Raw genomic sequence first — 10,804 nt, 5'->3', positions numbered from 1 at the left:
AGGCTGTGGACACCAAGGCCTGGCTCTAATGCTGGCCAAAGGTTACTAAATATGCCCTTGGCTGATGGGTTGGGGATTGTGGTCATAAAATGTTTCTAGGGGCAAACCAGCATGAAGACCTTCCCCAGCAGTGAAGAAATCCCCTACTGCTGGTAATGGCAGTGGAACCTCAAGAGTCTCCACTGCCTGGCTGTGTGCGCGGGCCTGTGGGCAAGCAGGACGGTGGGCAGCCCTATAGCTTGGTGGGCTGTGGGAGGGGGAGGTGGCCAGGCTCACTGGGTGGAGGCAACACCATGGGCAGGGAGTTGCTGCCCCGTTCATGCCAGCACGTGTCCAGGATGGGGTACAGCTTGCCCTGGAAGTCAGCCTGAAAGGTGTAGAGCAGTCGCAGGTCTTCAGGGCGGTCGGCATCGAAGAAGGTGAGCTCACCCTGCTCGTAGTGCAAGTAGACACCGATGCGATGGGGGTGGCCCACCACGGGCAGGGGCACCCGTGGGCAGCTGAAGGCCTCATATACCCGGCCCTCTTTCAGACCGATCAGCCACACGCCATGCTCTGGGGACTTGCTCAGCTTGCCCTTGCGACTGGCCGTGCCTTTGATGACTCCCAGGCGCCAGTTGCTCTTGCTGCCCACAACTACCTCCCAGTAGTGGCGGCCACAGGAGAAGCCCTGGCTGGCCAGGACACACGTGCTGTAGTCGAAGCGCTCGGGCTGGTTGGTGCGCTGCTGAGCCAGGAGCCCACACTGCACCACCGTGTTGCCCTTGGAGAGCTCGAGGAGCGGGTGGGCCGTGGCAGGGTCCAGGCTGAGAGGCTCTGGAGCTGGGGAAGAGAGCGGAGGAGTGTGTTGTTGGAGCCACACAGAAGACGGCCTCTGCTCCAAGGAGGCCCCGGGCCTCTCAAGAAGAGACAGTGTGCCTGACTAATCTTTGCTCCCCAGGGCTCAGGAGGGGGCAGCACAGAGCGGGCACACCCAAAGGATCTTGGCTGAATGAATGCCCAAAGGGTTAGGAAAAATAGCTGTGGGTCAAGGGCTTCTGGTGAAGGTTGAGGTGGAAGTGCTGATGGAAGGCCTGGAAGGCAGCTGCCACGTGTGCTCCACAGCTGAGTCCAGAAACAAACGCAGTTTTCTTTGATACCCTCGTCAGCCACTTGAAGGACACACTAGCACAGCCGAACTCTGCTAGCTGTCAGCTAATCAGCTTACCCAAAAGCCGTGCAAAAAGGTTCACTGTTCACAGACTGACGGTAGTTTTGTCTTCTCCCCGCTTCTCCTATTTTCTCTTTGTAAACTCTGTTTTTGCCTTGGTTGGATGAACTCGATCTATTGATCTCCCTTATGTACGCATCAACACCATGCTAGCAATAAATGAATTAATTAAATGTCTTTGAGCAATTTTTGACAGAATAACCCCTACCATTTATTAAGCCCAAACTCCTACATGTGCGGCAGTGGTGGTTAAGCGGTAGAATTCTCGCCTTGCATGTGGGAGACCCAGGCTCAATTCCTAGCTAATGTACATCGTGGTCCCCTGTCGCCTACCCGTCAGCGGCGGCGTGCATGTCCGTGGCGCTCGACAGTGTCAGCAGAGCTTACAGACTACAACGGGCTAGGAAGAAAGGCCTGGCAATCTACTTCCAAAAATTAGCCAGTGAAAACCCTCCGGGTCACAGTGGGTCAACCCACAACCAATCACGGGGACAGCCCAGGACCAAGCAGCGTTTTGTTCTGTTGTATACATGGTCCCCATGAGTCGGGCTAACTCAGCAGCAGCTGAGAACAACAAACTACATGCACACACATATATGTCTGTGTGTGTATACATGCACATGTATCTCTGTGGGTATATATGTGCATAAATATGTGTGTAGAAATATACACACAGGCAGTCCCCAACTTACAATGTATTCAAGTTATGACGAACCACATTACTACTTTGCGTTTTTACTATATACAATGTTGTAGTGCGTAATTTGCTAATGTTGTCATTCTCAAGTGTTCACTCACAGATGTTTATATGTAATGTTTCCAACTCCCAAAGACAAAGATGGGATTTATAAAGATACTGATAATAAAAGGCAATATTAATGAAAACTAAAAAAAAAATTAGGTACTCGTCTTACAATGGAGACATCAGAATGGAGCACTGTCGTAAGGTGGAGGCTACCTGTATATGTAAAATGCAGGTCCTGCAAGGTGAGTGTGAACAGCTCCTCTTTATAGACGAGGAACGTGAGGCTCCGTGTGGTGCGGTAGGTCGCTATGGTATGGCCCTTCTAGCCGTGGTCTTGTGGCTCCTAAGGGATGATTGTGTGGTACTCTACAGATGGAGTGCTTGTGGCCCACCAAGGGGATTGGACAGTTTTGCTAATGCAAATAAGGTGCATGGAACGCTTGCAGGAGTGAGACCATGCAAATAAGGTGCATGGAATCACGCAGGGGATTGGTCAGTTTTGCCATCCCACTAGGCTTAAAGGGAGCCGGTTCCAGAGGTTGGGGAGGGGGAACCTCACTACCATCAAGAAGAAGAGCCAGGAGTGGAGCACATCTTTTGAACCCAGGTTGCCTGTGCTAAGAACCTCCTGGACCCAGGAGACAAAGCTGTAACATTGGAGACGGTGTGAAACGGCGAGAAGTGGCGGCAAGCATGGCAGAGTCCAGCAGCAGAGAAACAACAGCAGCACGAGGAGACTGGCTCGAGACGGAAAGGTGGGCTGGGAAGTGGCTAAGGTGGGCATGCCGACCCATGGGGTGAGAAAGCTGAGTGCCTGTGGGCAGGAGGCTTCCTGGCAGAGTGAGGTGCCTCTGGGCAGTTATCAGCAGAGCAAAAGAGCTTTGTAACACTTGTCCAAGCAGGGCAGAGGCCAGGCTGAGAGCCAAGGGCTGAGGGCCAAGGGAGAGGCCTGCCTGCGGGCACTGCCGAGAAGAAGCTGTCCTGATGGAAGAACTGTATCCTGAATCCTGGTATTTCGAAGTTGATCCTGATTCTCAGCTGTAACCTGTTACTCCCCTAATAAACCCCATAATCATGAGTATGGTCTGTGAGTTGTGTGTGGCCATTGCAACAAATTATCGAAGCCAGCAGAGAAGCAGACAGTGCTGTGCGAGGGACAGCTGGAGTCAGAATTGGTAAAAGGCTGAAGACAGCGGTGTGTCTGACCTCCACCCCAGAGGAATCAGCTTTGGGCTGATGCTGATCTCAGTGATTCTCCTCCCCTCTCCTAAGTTTAGATGAGGCCTGAGGCCACGTCATTTTTACACTCAGAGCAATTTCAAGTACTTGCCCAGTCACCCAGCCAGGAAGAGATGAGGCTGAGCCTGAGCCCATGCTGTCTGGGGGACCCCAGTCCCACATTCCCACCACTACTGTCTGCCAGCCTCCCCTCACGATCTCTCTAGCTAGACTCTCTCTGATGCCACTGAGAAGCTGCTGCCGCCAGGGCCGGCTGCCCTCAGGGAGAAGGGTGGGTTAGGGCCTCACCTGGCAGAACTTTGCGGAAGAGCCTTTTCCACACAGTCAGCTTGATGTCGGCCTGGTGGAGGCCTGGCTTGAAGGAGATGGGGCTGAACGTGCCTTCCAAGGGCCGGGCCTGCAGGAGCTCTGCTCTGGGTGTGACACCAACAGTGATGGCAGAGCGAGGCACCCAACAGCCCACCCCACCCACGTGGATGTCCAAACCCAGAGCGCAAAGTGCCTGTCGTTCCTTCCCCTCACACCCGCTTCCTAAAGTGCTGCCCCTTCCTAGGGGGGATTCTCAAAGTACAGGGCCAAGACCAGCCACAGCAGCCGCCCCTGGGGATCTGTTAGAAGTGCAAATTCTTGGGTCCCACTCCGGACCTGCTGAATCAGAAACTGCTTCCTGGAGTCCAGTAATACGTGTTTAATAAGCTCTACTGGTGGTCCTGATGCAAGTTTGAGACCCACTGCTCTGTGTCAGTGACCCTGGTCCCAAGCCACAGCCAACTGGCCCAGGAGTGGACACCAGCTATACACTGAGCCAATCAGATTCCCCATCCATCCGTTTAAACCAGTATCTCTTAACCAAACTGTCCCCAAGACTAAAAGGAAATTCAGAAAACAAGAAAACTCCCATAACAGGGTCTGAGGTGGCTCAGGAACTGGGTAAACTGTGGCTTTGTTGGGACAAGACCACAGATCCCACGTCCTTAGTGCATGTTTCCAGGTCTCATTCGAGCCATCACCCACCTCTCCTGCCTCATCCTCCCCTTCCTCCCTGCATCAGACTCACCCCAGCAATGGTGAACTCCTTCAACACTGCAAAGAGTGCACTGCTCCACCCACTCACACGCCTCACTCCCACTCTGCTGACCTACCAACTCCCGTTCACCTGCACACCTTCCTTGCCAATCCCCATTCACCTTCTCCTCTGTATTGTTTCTGTAGCTTGCATGAATTTCTGTTGTATGTAATCATAGTTCACTGTCTGCCTGAGGCTCAGAGGTATTATGCAGCTTGCACCAGCCACCCAGAGCTGAGCTTGAACCCAAGCTGTTTGGGGTCCCTGAAGGCAGCGACACAGCTTTCATCCCTGTTTTCCTGGGCTAGTGCTCAGAGCTAGATTTGGGCAGCTGCTCCAGAAGCACCGGTTAAGCCAAATGAGAAACTGAGTAGAGAGGAGATGACCATCTCCCCTGGAGCCACTGGGTGCTCCCTTGGAGACTCTTACCTGGAGGCTATGGAGTGGTACTTCTGTAAGACAAAAGAGAGGTGGGGAAGACGAGGTGCTTAGGAAGGAGGATACTCTGTGGGCCCTGAGAGCCTTGGCTCGGGGGCATTCCCATGTCCACTCACCCGGATGAACTCATGATGACTCTCATTACTGAACTGCTCCAGCACACGCTCGGCCTGGACCAGCTGCTCCCGAGTCCTCTGGGCCTGCTCCAGGTGCATGTCCAGGGAGGCCACGAGGCCACGAGTGTGGCCCTCCACCCCCTCCAAGCAGTGGGCCTTCTCCTCGTCCACCAGGTGGTGCAGCTCCTGGAACTCTCGGTGGATCACCCAGCTGAACACATCGGACTCATTCTGGGACAAGGAGGGTCCAGTCACAGCCGAAACCACAGCAGATCTGTGTGGCTGTGGCTGGCCTTACTGGGCCTTCCTGACATGGCTGATCCTGGCACCTGAGTCCCAGGCAGGCCCTGTGGGCTGATTTCTGCTCAGGTGTTCAAACGGTACCCATGACCCCTAAATATTTCAGGGAGATGTGGTCCTGGGGGAGGGTGACAGGTAGTAGGGGAGATTCTGGACCCCCATTCCCGTTTCAAAGAGAGTGGCTCTGCTTTCACCTGTTTTAACTATTAAATGTGCATTATTTATCACAGGGCTCCACAACTGAAAAAAATCTGAATGCCCTGAGAGAGCCCAGACGTTGGAATGAGCTAGCACAGGACTGTGGGACCCGAGTTCTGCCCTCCTCAGACAGGGGTACCACCACCCCCTCTCAAACATGATGAGGGCTAAACGAGACACTGCAAGGCTCCTTGTCCCTGTTTGGCAGTCACCCTCAGGGCTTAGGTTCCATGCCCTCCAGCCCCTGTGCCCCTCACGGAGGAGCCCTGAGACAGATAGCAGCTGAGGTCTTCAGGCCTGTCCTGGCCTGTGTCCCAACGTACTGAAAGGGCACAATAAGCCCACTCGCAGGCTGTGAAGGTCAAGCAGACACAGGTGGCATGGGGGGCAGAGCCATGCTCACAGCTTTGGGTTGTTTATCTCTGGGACTCAAATTCTGGGTTATCTCAGTCCCAAGGACATGGAGGACAAAAGCCAACTTGGAGCCAGTCCTAACAACTGAGCTGATTTCTCCCAGTTGGAATTTTCACTTTCTCCACCCACCAAGAAATGCCTTGCTTCCTATGGGAGGCCTGCTGTTTTTGTAAAATACAAATAACAACGGGGTCCTGCAGGACCAAAGGTGCCAGGTGCCTGGTAGGGGGCAGACATGGCTCACTCACCACAATTCGGGTCCTGTTGTTCACCAATTTGGCAATATGTTCATCCACCTTCTTCTGCTCCTGCTTTAGGTCAGAGATGAGGGTCGCAAGCTCCTCCTGGAGGCAACATGCCGTGGCCCATGAGCTGCTGAGCTCTGGACCCACTTAGCTCCTTGGGACCTCGTCCTTCTTGGGAGAATTCCAGTGGCCACAAGCACATCCCAGTGGAACCAGGGCATGACCTAAGCTTCCCAGGTGCCCCTCACTCCAAAATAGGTAAGATCAACTGTAGAAATTGCCCAGCCAAGGGAGAATCTCAATGCCATCCTTCTCCATGATGCAGAGAGAGATGTTAAACATTGTTACAGCTACCTGAAAGTCATTGCACAATATCCAAGAGTGGTGATTCCAGTCTGAAGCCAACACTTCCTGTGTGGAATGCTGCCAGTAGGGTACTCACCAGGTAAACTCTCCAGGCAACTTATGCCACCAGCAGCTCCAGACTCAATGGGCATTTGATCAAGAGTCATTTCCAAAAAGGCTGGACCCAATAAGGCTAATTCTAGGGCAAACTGTGCATATTGTGGTGCAGGGTACACCTGGTGACCCCCCCCCCGCCACCAACTTCCTTATTAAAGACCTAAATCCATCCCTGGCAGGCTTGGACCGCACCTGGATTTGGGGACCTCTCCAGGCTTAAGTAAGCTCACATTTCCTGGGCTGCCCTGGCCCCAAATTTGACCTAGGCTTAGGGATGTCAACCAGGACCACCTGCAGATCTGCCCATTTAGCCCCACCACATGACCAGAGTCCCTTCTTTTTGTGCCCAGGGATCGTACAGACACTTTAGTTGAGATAGTCCCCAAACTGAGGTCAGTTTTTGGGAAGGGAGTTGAGTAAAAAGTAAAGCAAACTTAGGGGTAAATGGACACAGAGTCCTTGCCCTGGGTCACGAGGCGCTCAGAACATCTCACAGTGGCCTGAGAAGGACAGTCCAATTAATTGCAGCCTTCTCAAGGCAGAGAGGTATATCAACTTTGCCACAGTGAGAGGAAAAGAATTATGCAAAAGTTAAGTATCTAGGGTCCCAATAAATAGGAGGAAACAGCAATGCACAGAAGGGATCTGATAAAGGGGCATAATACAGTTGCATCACAGAGAAGAGACTTGGGATCGCAAAAACCCAAACCCCAAATGGTGACCCAAACTGGGGCCCAGCTCCTTGGCAGAGATGATGAGCGAGATCCTTCTCTCCTGGCAGCCCTTCTTGCTGCTCAGACTCAGAGTTAGCTCCATCCTGCTGCAGTCTGGCTTCCTTCTTCCAAACCGCCCTAAAACTGCTCAGGCCAAGACAATCAATTCTGACTAAATCCAGTAGCCATTTTTCAGTCCTCATCAGACATCACACACGTGATCTTGCCCTTCAGATGTTCTGTCCCTCTGATTTCCAGGAGGCCACACTCAGCCAGCTTCCCTGTTCTCTCTGCTGCTTCTTTCCAGGTTTCCTTCTCTCTACCCAAACCCTGGGGCACCTCAGGTGTCCTCACCAGCCTCTTCCCTTATCATTCCACAGACTCTCCTTGGTCTTCAATTTCCACCATATGTAGATTACTCTGAATCCCTTATCTCCAGTCCTGATCCCTTTCCTGGTCTCCAGACTGTGTCACCCATCTGCTTGTTGGACATCATCTCATGACTGTCCCACAGGTACCTCGCACTCTACCTGCCCATTCCTGACACTGCCACCCTCTCTCCCCCTTGTACCCATTGTCTGTGCAAGGGGACTTGCCAAAATTAGAGGTCTGGGGGTCGATCCTGGCTCTTCCCTTTCCTGTACCCCCACATTCAGTCATCAGGGTTTTTCTTTTCTAATTATGTCCTGGTGTTCCTGGGTAGTACAGTTAATGTGCTCAGCTGCTAACTGAAAGGTTGGAGGTTCGAGTCCACCCAGAAGCACCTCAGAAGACAGGCCTGGTGATCTACTTCTGAAAAACCAGCCATTGAAAACCGTATGAAACACAGTTCTGCTCTGACACACATGGGCTCACCAGGAGTCAGAATCAACTCAATGGCAACTTTTTTTTTTTTTTTAATCCCCTGAGCCTCCCGGCCTTCCTCCCATTCCCACTTACCCAGCTCCTGATGCCCTTATATTTTGCTCCCATCTGTCAGCCTCACTCTTCAGTCTACTCTCTAGCCAGAGACACCTGACCACATCACCACTCTGCTTAAAATTCCCCAGTAACCCCTCCCTGTGACCCTCCAGATAAACCCCAGATCTCTTCAGGTGTGACATGGGCCCCTGCTTACCTCTTCTGCCCACCTCGCTCTCACCTCTCTCCCCAGGCTTTATGGAGTGATTTATCTTTCCTCAGGTATGCCATGCTGTTTGCCTCCTGGTATTTTGCACTTGCTGTCTTTACACTTGGAATGTTCTTCCTCCTCTTCTTTTCCTATCAAGTCCTCCTTGTCATTTAGTCTCAGCTTAGAGGTCTACTTCCTCCAGGAAGCCTTCCCTGACCACCTGAGGCCATGTAGGATTCATGTTCCGGGTGATCTCACTGCTCCCTGTATTTAACCTTGACATATGGACCACTCTGCTAGACCTCCAGAATGAGCTTCCCCAGAGCAAGGAGTCTCTTGCCCACTAGTGTACTGAGGGCACAAAGCACAGTGCCTAGCAATATGAGGTGCCCAGTAAATAAATGTTCATGGGAAAGAGGGCCCCATGCATGGCCTGGCCAGCCCTGCACAAGTCTCCTACTTGTCTCCCAGGGTTGAGGAGCAAAGGAAAGCTGCCAGACCACTCAGCCCAGGAAACCCTGGAACAGCTCACAGGGCCCTCTGCCTGCCTGTCTGGATGCTCTTCCCTCTCCTATATTTTTTCATTCCTCACTTTCAGTTTCCCAAAACTCTCCTGCCAAGCTCACTCCTTCCTGTGACATTTCACTCCCGAGAACCCTTCCTGCCCTTTCCTGATCTGTTGGCAATGGAAAGAAAACGGGCCTTGGTTTGACTCCTAGATCTGCCACTCACAAGTTTGTGTGAGCTTGGATAAGACCATTGCCTTCTCTGAGCCTCAGTTTCCTCATTTGTAAATACAGTAAGAGCCCTGCCCTCCCTGCCTCACAGGGCTCTGAGGAGGAAATGAAGTGTAGGTGGAGCTGCTTTGCGATCCCCGGATGAATGCATCAACCTAAGATGGCATTATTATTACTGTTGTTGTTGTTGTTAGCTACTAGACCTGGAAGCAGGAGTTCAGGAAACAAATATACTGTGAGCACTTACTCGGGAATTTAGCAGGGAAAAGAACAAAGTTCCTGCCCTCGTGAGCCTACCTGAGAGGCAGCCACGAGAGCACGCTAGAAACAAACAAGAGCCACGAGGAAAAATAAAGCAGCAAGGAGCTGGCAAGTGACTCCAGGGGGCTCTCCATCTCGAGTATTCCCTAATCCCCAACACTTGGTTTTAGCAGCTGCTGAAAACGTGATGAATGAATGAATGAATGTTCTCGAGAGTCCTGCTGCAGGACAAGGCTGGAGGAAAACTGAGTCCTGCGTGGTGACCCTCCTTTTATGCCAGGTGATAGCACCAGAAAGCCCCGGACCTGGGCTCCATAGCCCACAGGCCCTGCCCCTGGCCCCCGGAGAGCCCGGTTCCCACCTTCATGCGGCTGTGGACGGTGGAGACAGGGGTGACGCGGTGGTGCTGGTGGGAGCCCAGCAGGCCACAGAGGCCACAGATGAGCTCCTGATCCTCCTCGCAGAAGATGCTGAGCGGGTTTCGGTGGTGCACGCAGACCTGGGGCTCTGGGTCCCTGGGAAGGCGCAGAGCCTCAATCACCCGGGCCAGGGAGACATTGGGCGAGGAGCTGCTGCTGTCTACCGCCTGCCGGCACACTGGGCAACGCAAGTCCGCGTCCAGGTGGCGGGACAGGGAGACCAGGCAGCCCTTACAGTAGGAGTGGCCACACTGCAGCATCAGGGGCTCCTTAAAGACCTCTAGGCAGATGGGGCACTGAAGCCGGTCCTCCAGCTCTGGCACACTCACCTGCCACGCCATCCACCTGAAACACTGAAACACAGTGGGAAAGGACTGTCCCTCCACTGGCCTGCCCAGCTCTCTGCCCCACCACCCAGGGCCGCCAGAAATGCAGATGCAAGCATGCCAGACCTGGGCTCCGGCCCTGACGCACTGTGACCTTGGGCCTCAGTTTCTCCAGGTGTAAAACAAAGGACTTCAGTGAGAAAACAGTCACTCAGAGAGATAAGACTCTACATTTTTTACTTAGATTTGTGGGTAAACATGCAAGGAGACAGCTTCAGGGTCATTTGCAGCGACACTGCCCTCAGCAGTCCTGGCCCAGAACCCCAGAGCAGAAACAAAGGCCATTAGTGGAAGAACTGTTTGGCATTCCCACTTTCTAGATCAGTTCTCAAACTTCATAGCAACTGTTGAAAGGATTATTATGATTCCTGATTTCCACCTTTAAGATTCTGCTTTAGAGAGTCTGAGTGCAGCCCGGAAATCTGCATGTACGGCAGACACCCCAGGTCGTTCCAAAGCAGGCAGTTCTGTGCTCAAACAGCATTGGGACTAGGAGCGGGCTATCCTAGCATCCCACGCCACACCCTATGGCAAATGGTTGGCAAGGAGAGAGAAGAAACACATGCCTGAAGCTGAAGCAGAGCCAGGCGGAGCCCTGATGTTGTACCACCTGTTCCCTCACCATCCACTGAGCCCCCCACTGGGGCCTCAGACCATCACTGACCTGATGGGGTCACTGGCCCGATGGAGTCACCCTCTTCTCTTCCCAGGATGAGACGGCAGGAATGGAAACCTGGGAACTGC

At 53.0% G+C, this 10,804-nt stretch overlaps 1 protein-coding gene across 2 annotated transcripts; it reads right to left on the bottom strand.

Moving 5' to 3' along the window:
- Positions 1 to 232: 232 nt before the first annotated feature.
- On the bottom strand, positions 233 to 10,015 carry TRIM50 (tripartite motif containing 50). 2 transcript variants are annotated; one of them, XM_003416555.4, is made up of 6 exons: positions 9,617 to 10,015; positions 5,975 to 6,070; positions 4,815 to 5,045; positions 4,690 to 4,712; positions 3,483 to 3,607; positions 233 to 822 (listed from the first exon to the last, which is right to left on the bottom strand). In XM_003416555.4, exons 1-6 carry the CDS (start codon positions 10,013 to 10,015, stop codon positions 233 to 235), a joined length of 1,464 nt encoding a protein of 487 aa, XP_003416603.1. The 2 variants fall into 2 exon arrangements, with proteins under 2 accessions (XP_003416603.1, XP_010594642.1); XM_010596340.3 differs by having other exon boundaries at positions 4,690 to 4,709.
- Between the last annotated feature and the right edge of the window lie 789 nt (positions 10,016 to 10,804).

This window comes from Loxodonta africana, chromosome 12 (genome assembly GCF_030014295.1).
Source record: "Loxodonta africana isolate mLoxAfr1 chromosome 12, mLoxAfr1.hap2, whole genome shotgun sequence".
Classification (NCBI taxonomy): Eukaryota; Metazoa; Chordata; class Mammalia; order Proboscidea; family Elephantidae; genus Loxodonta; species Loxodonta africana.
This window is presented reverse-complemented; position numbering and strand designations above follow the sequence as displayed.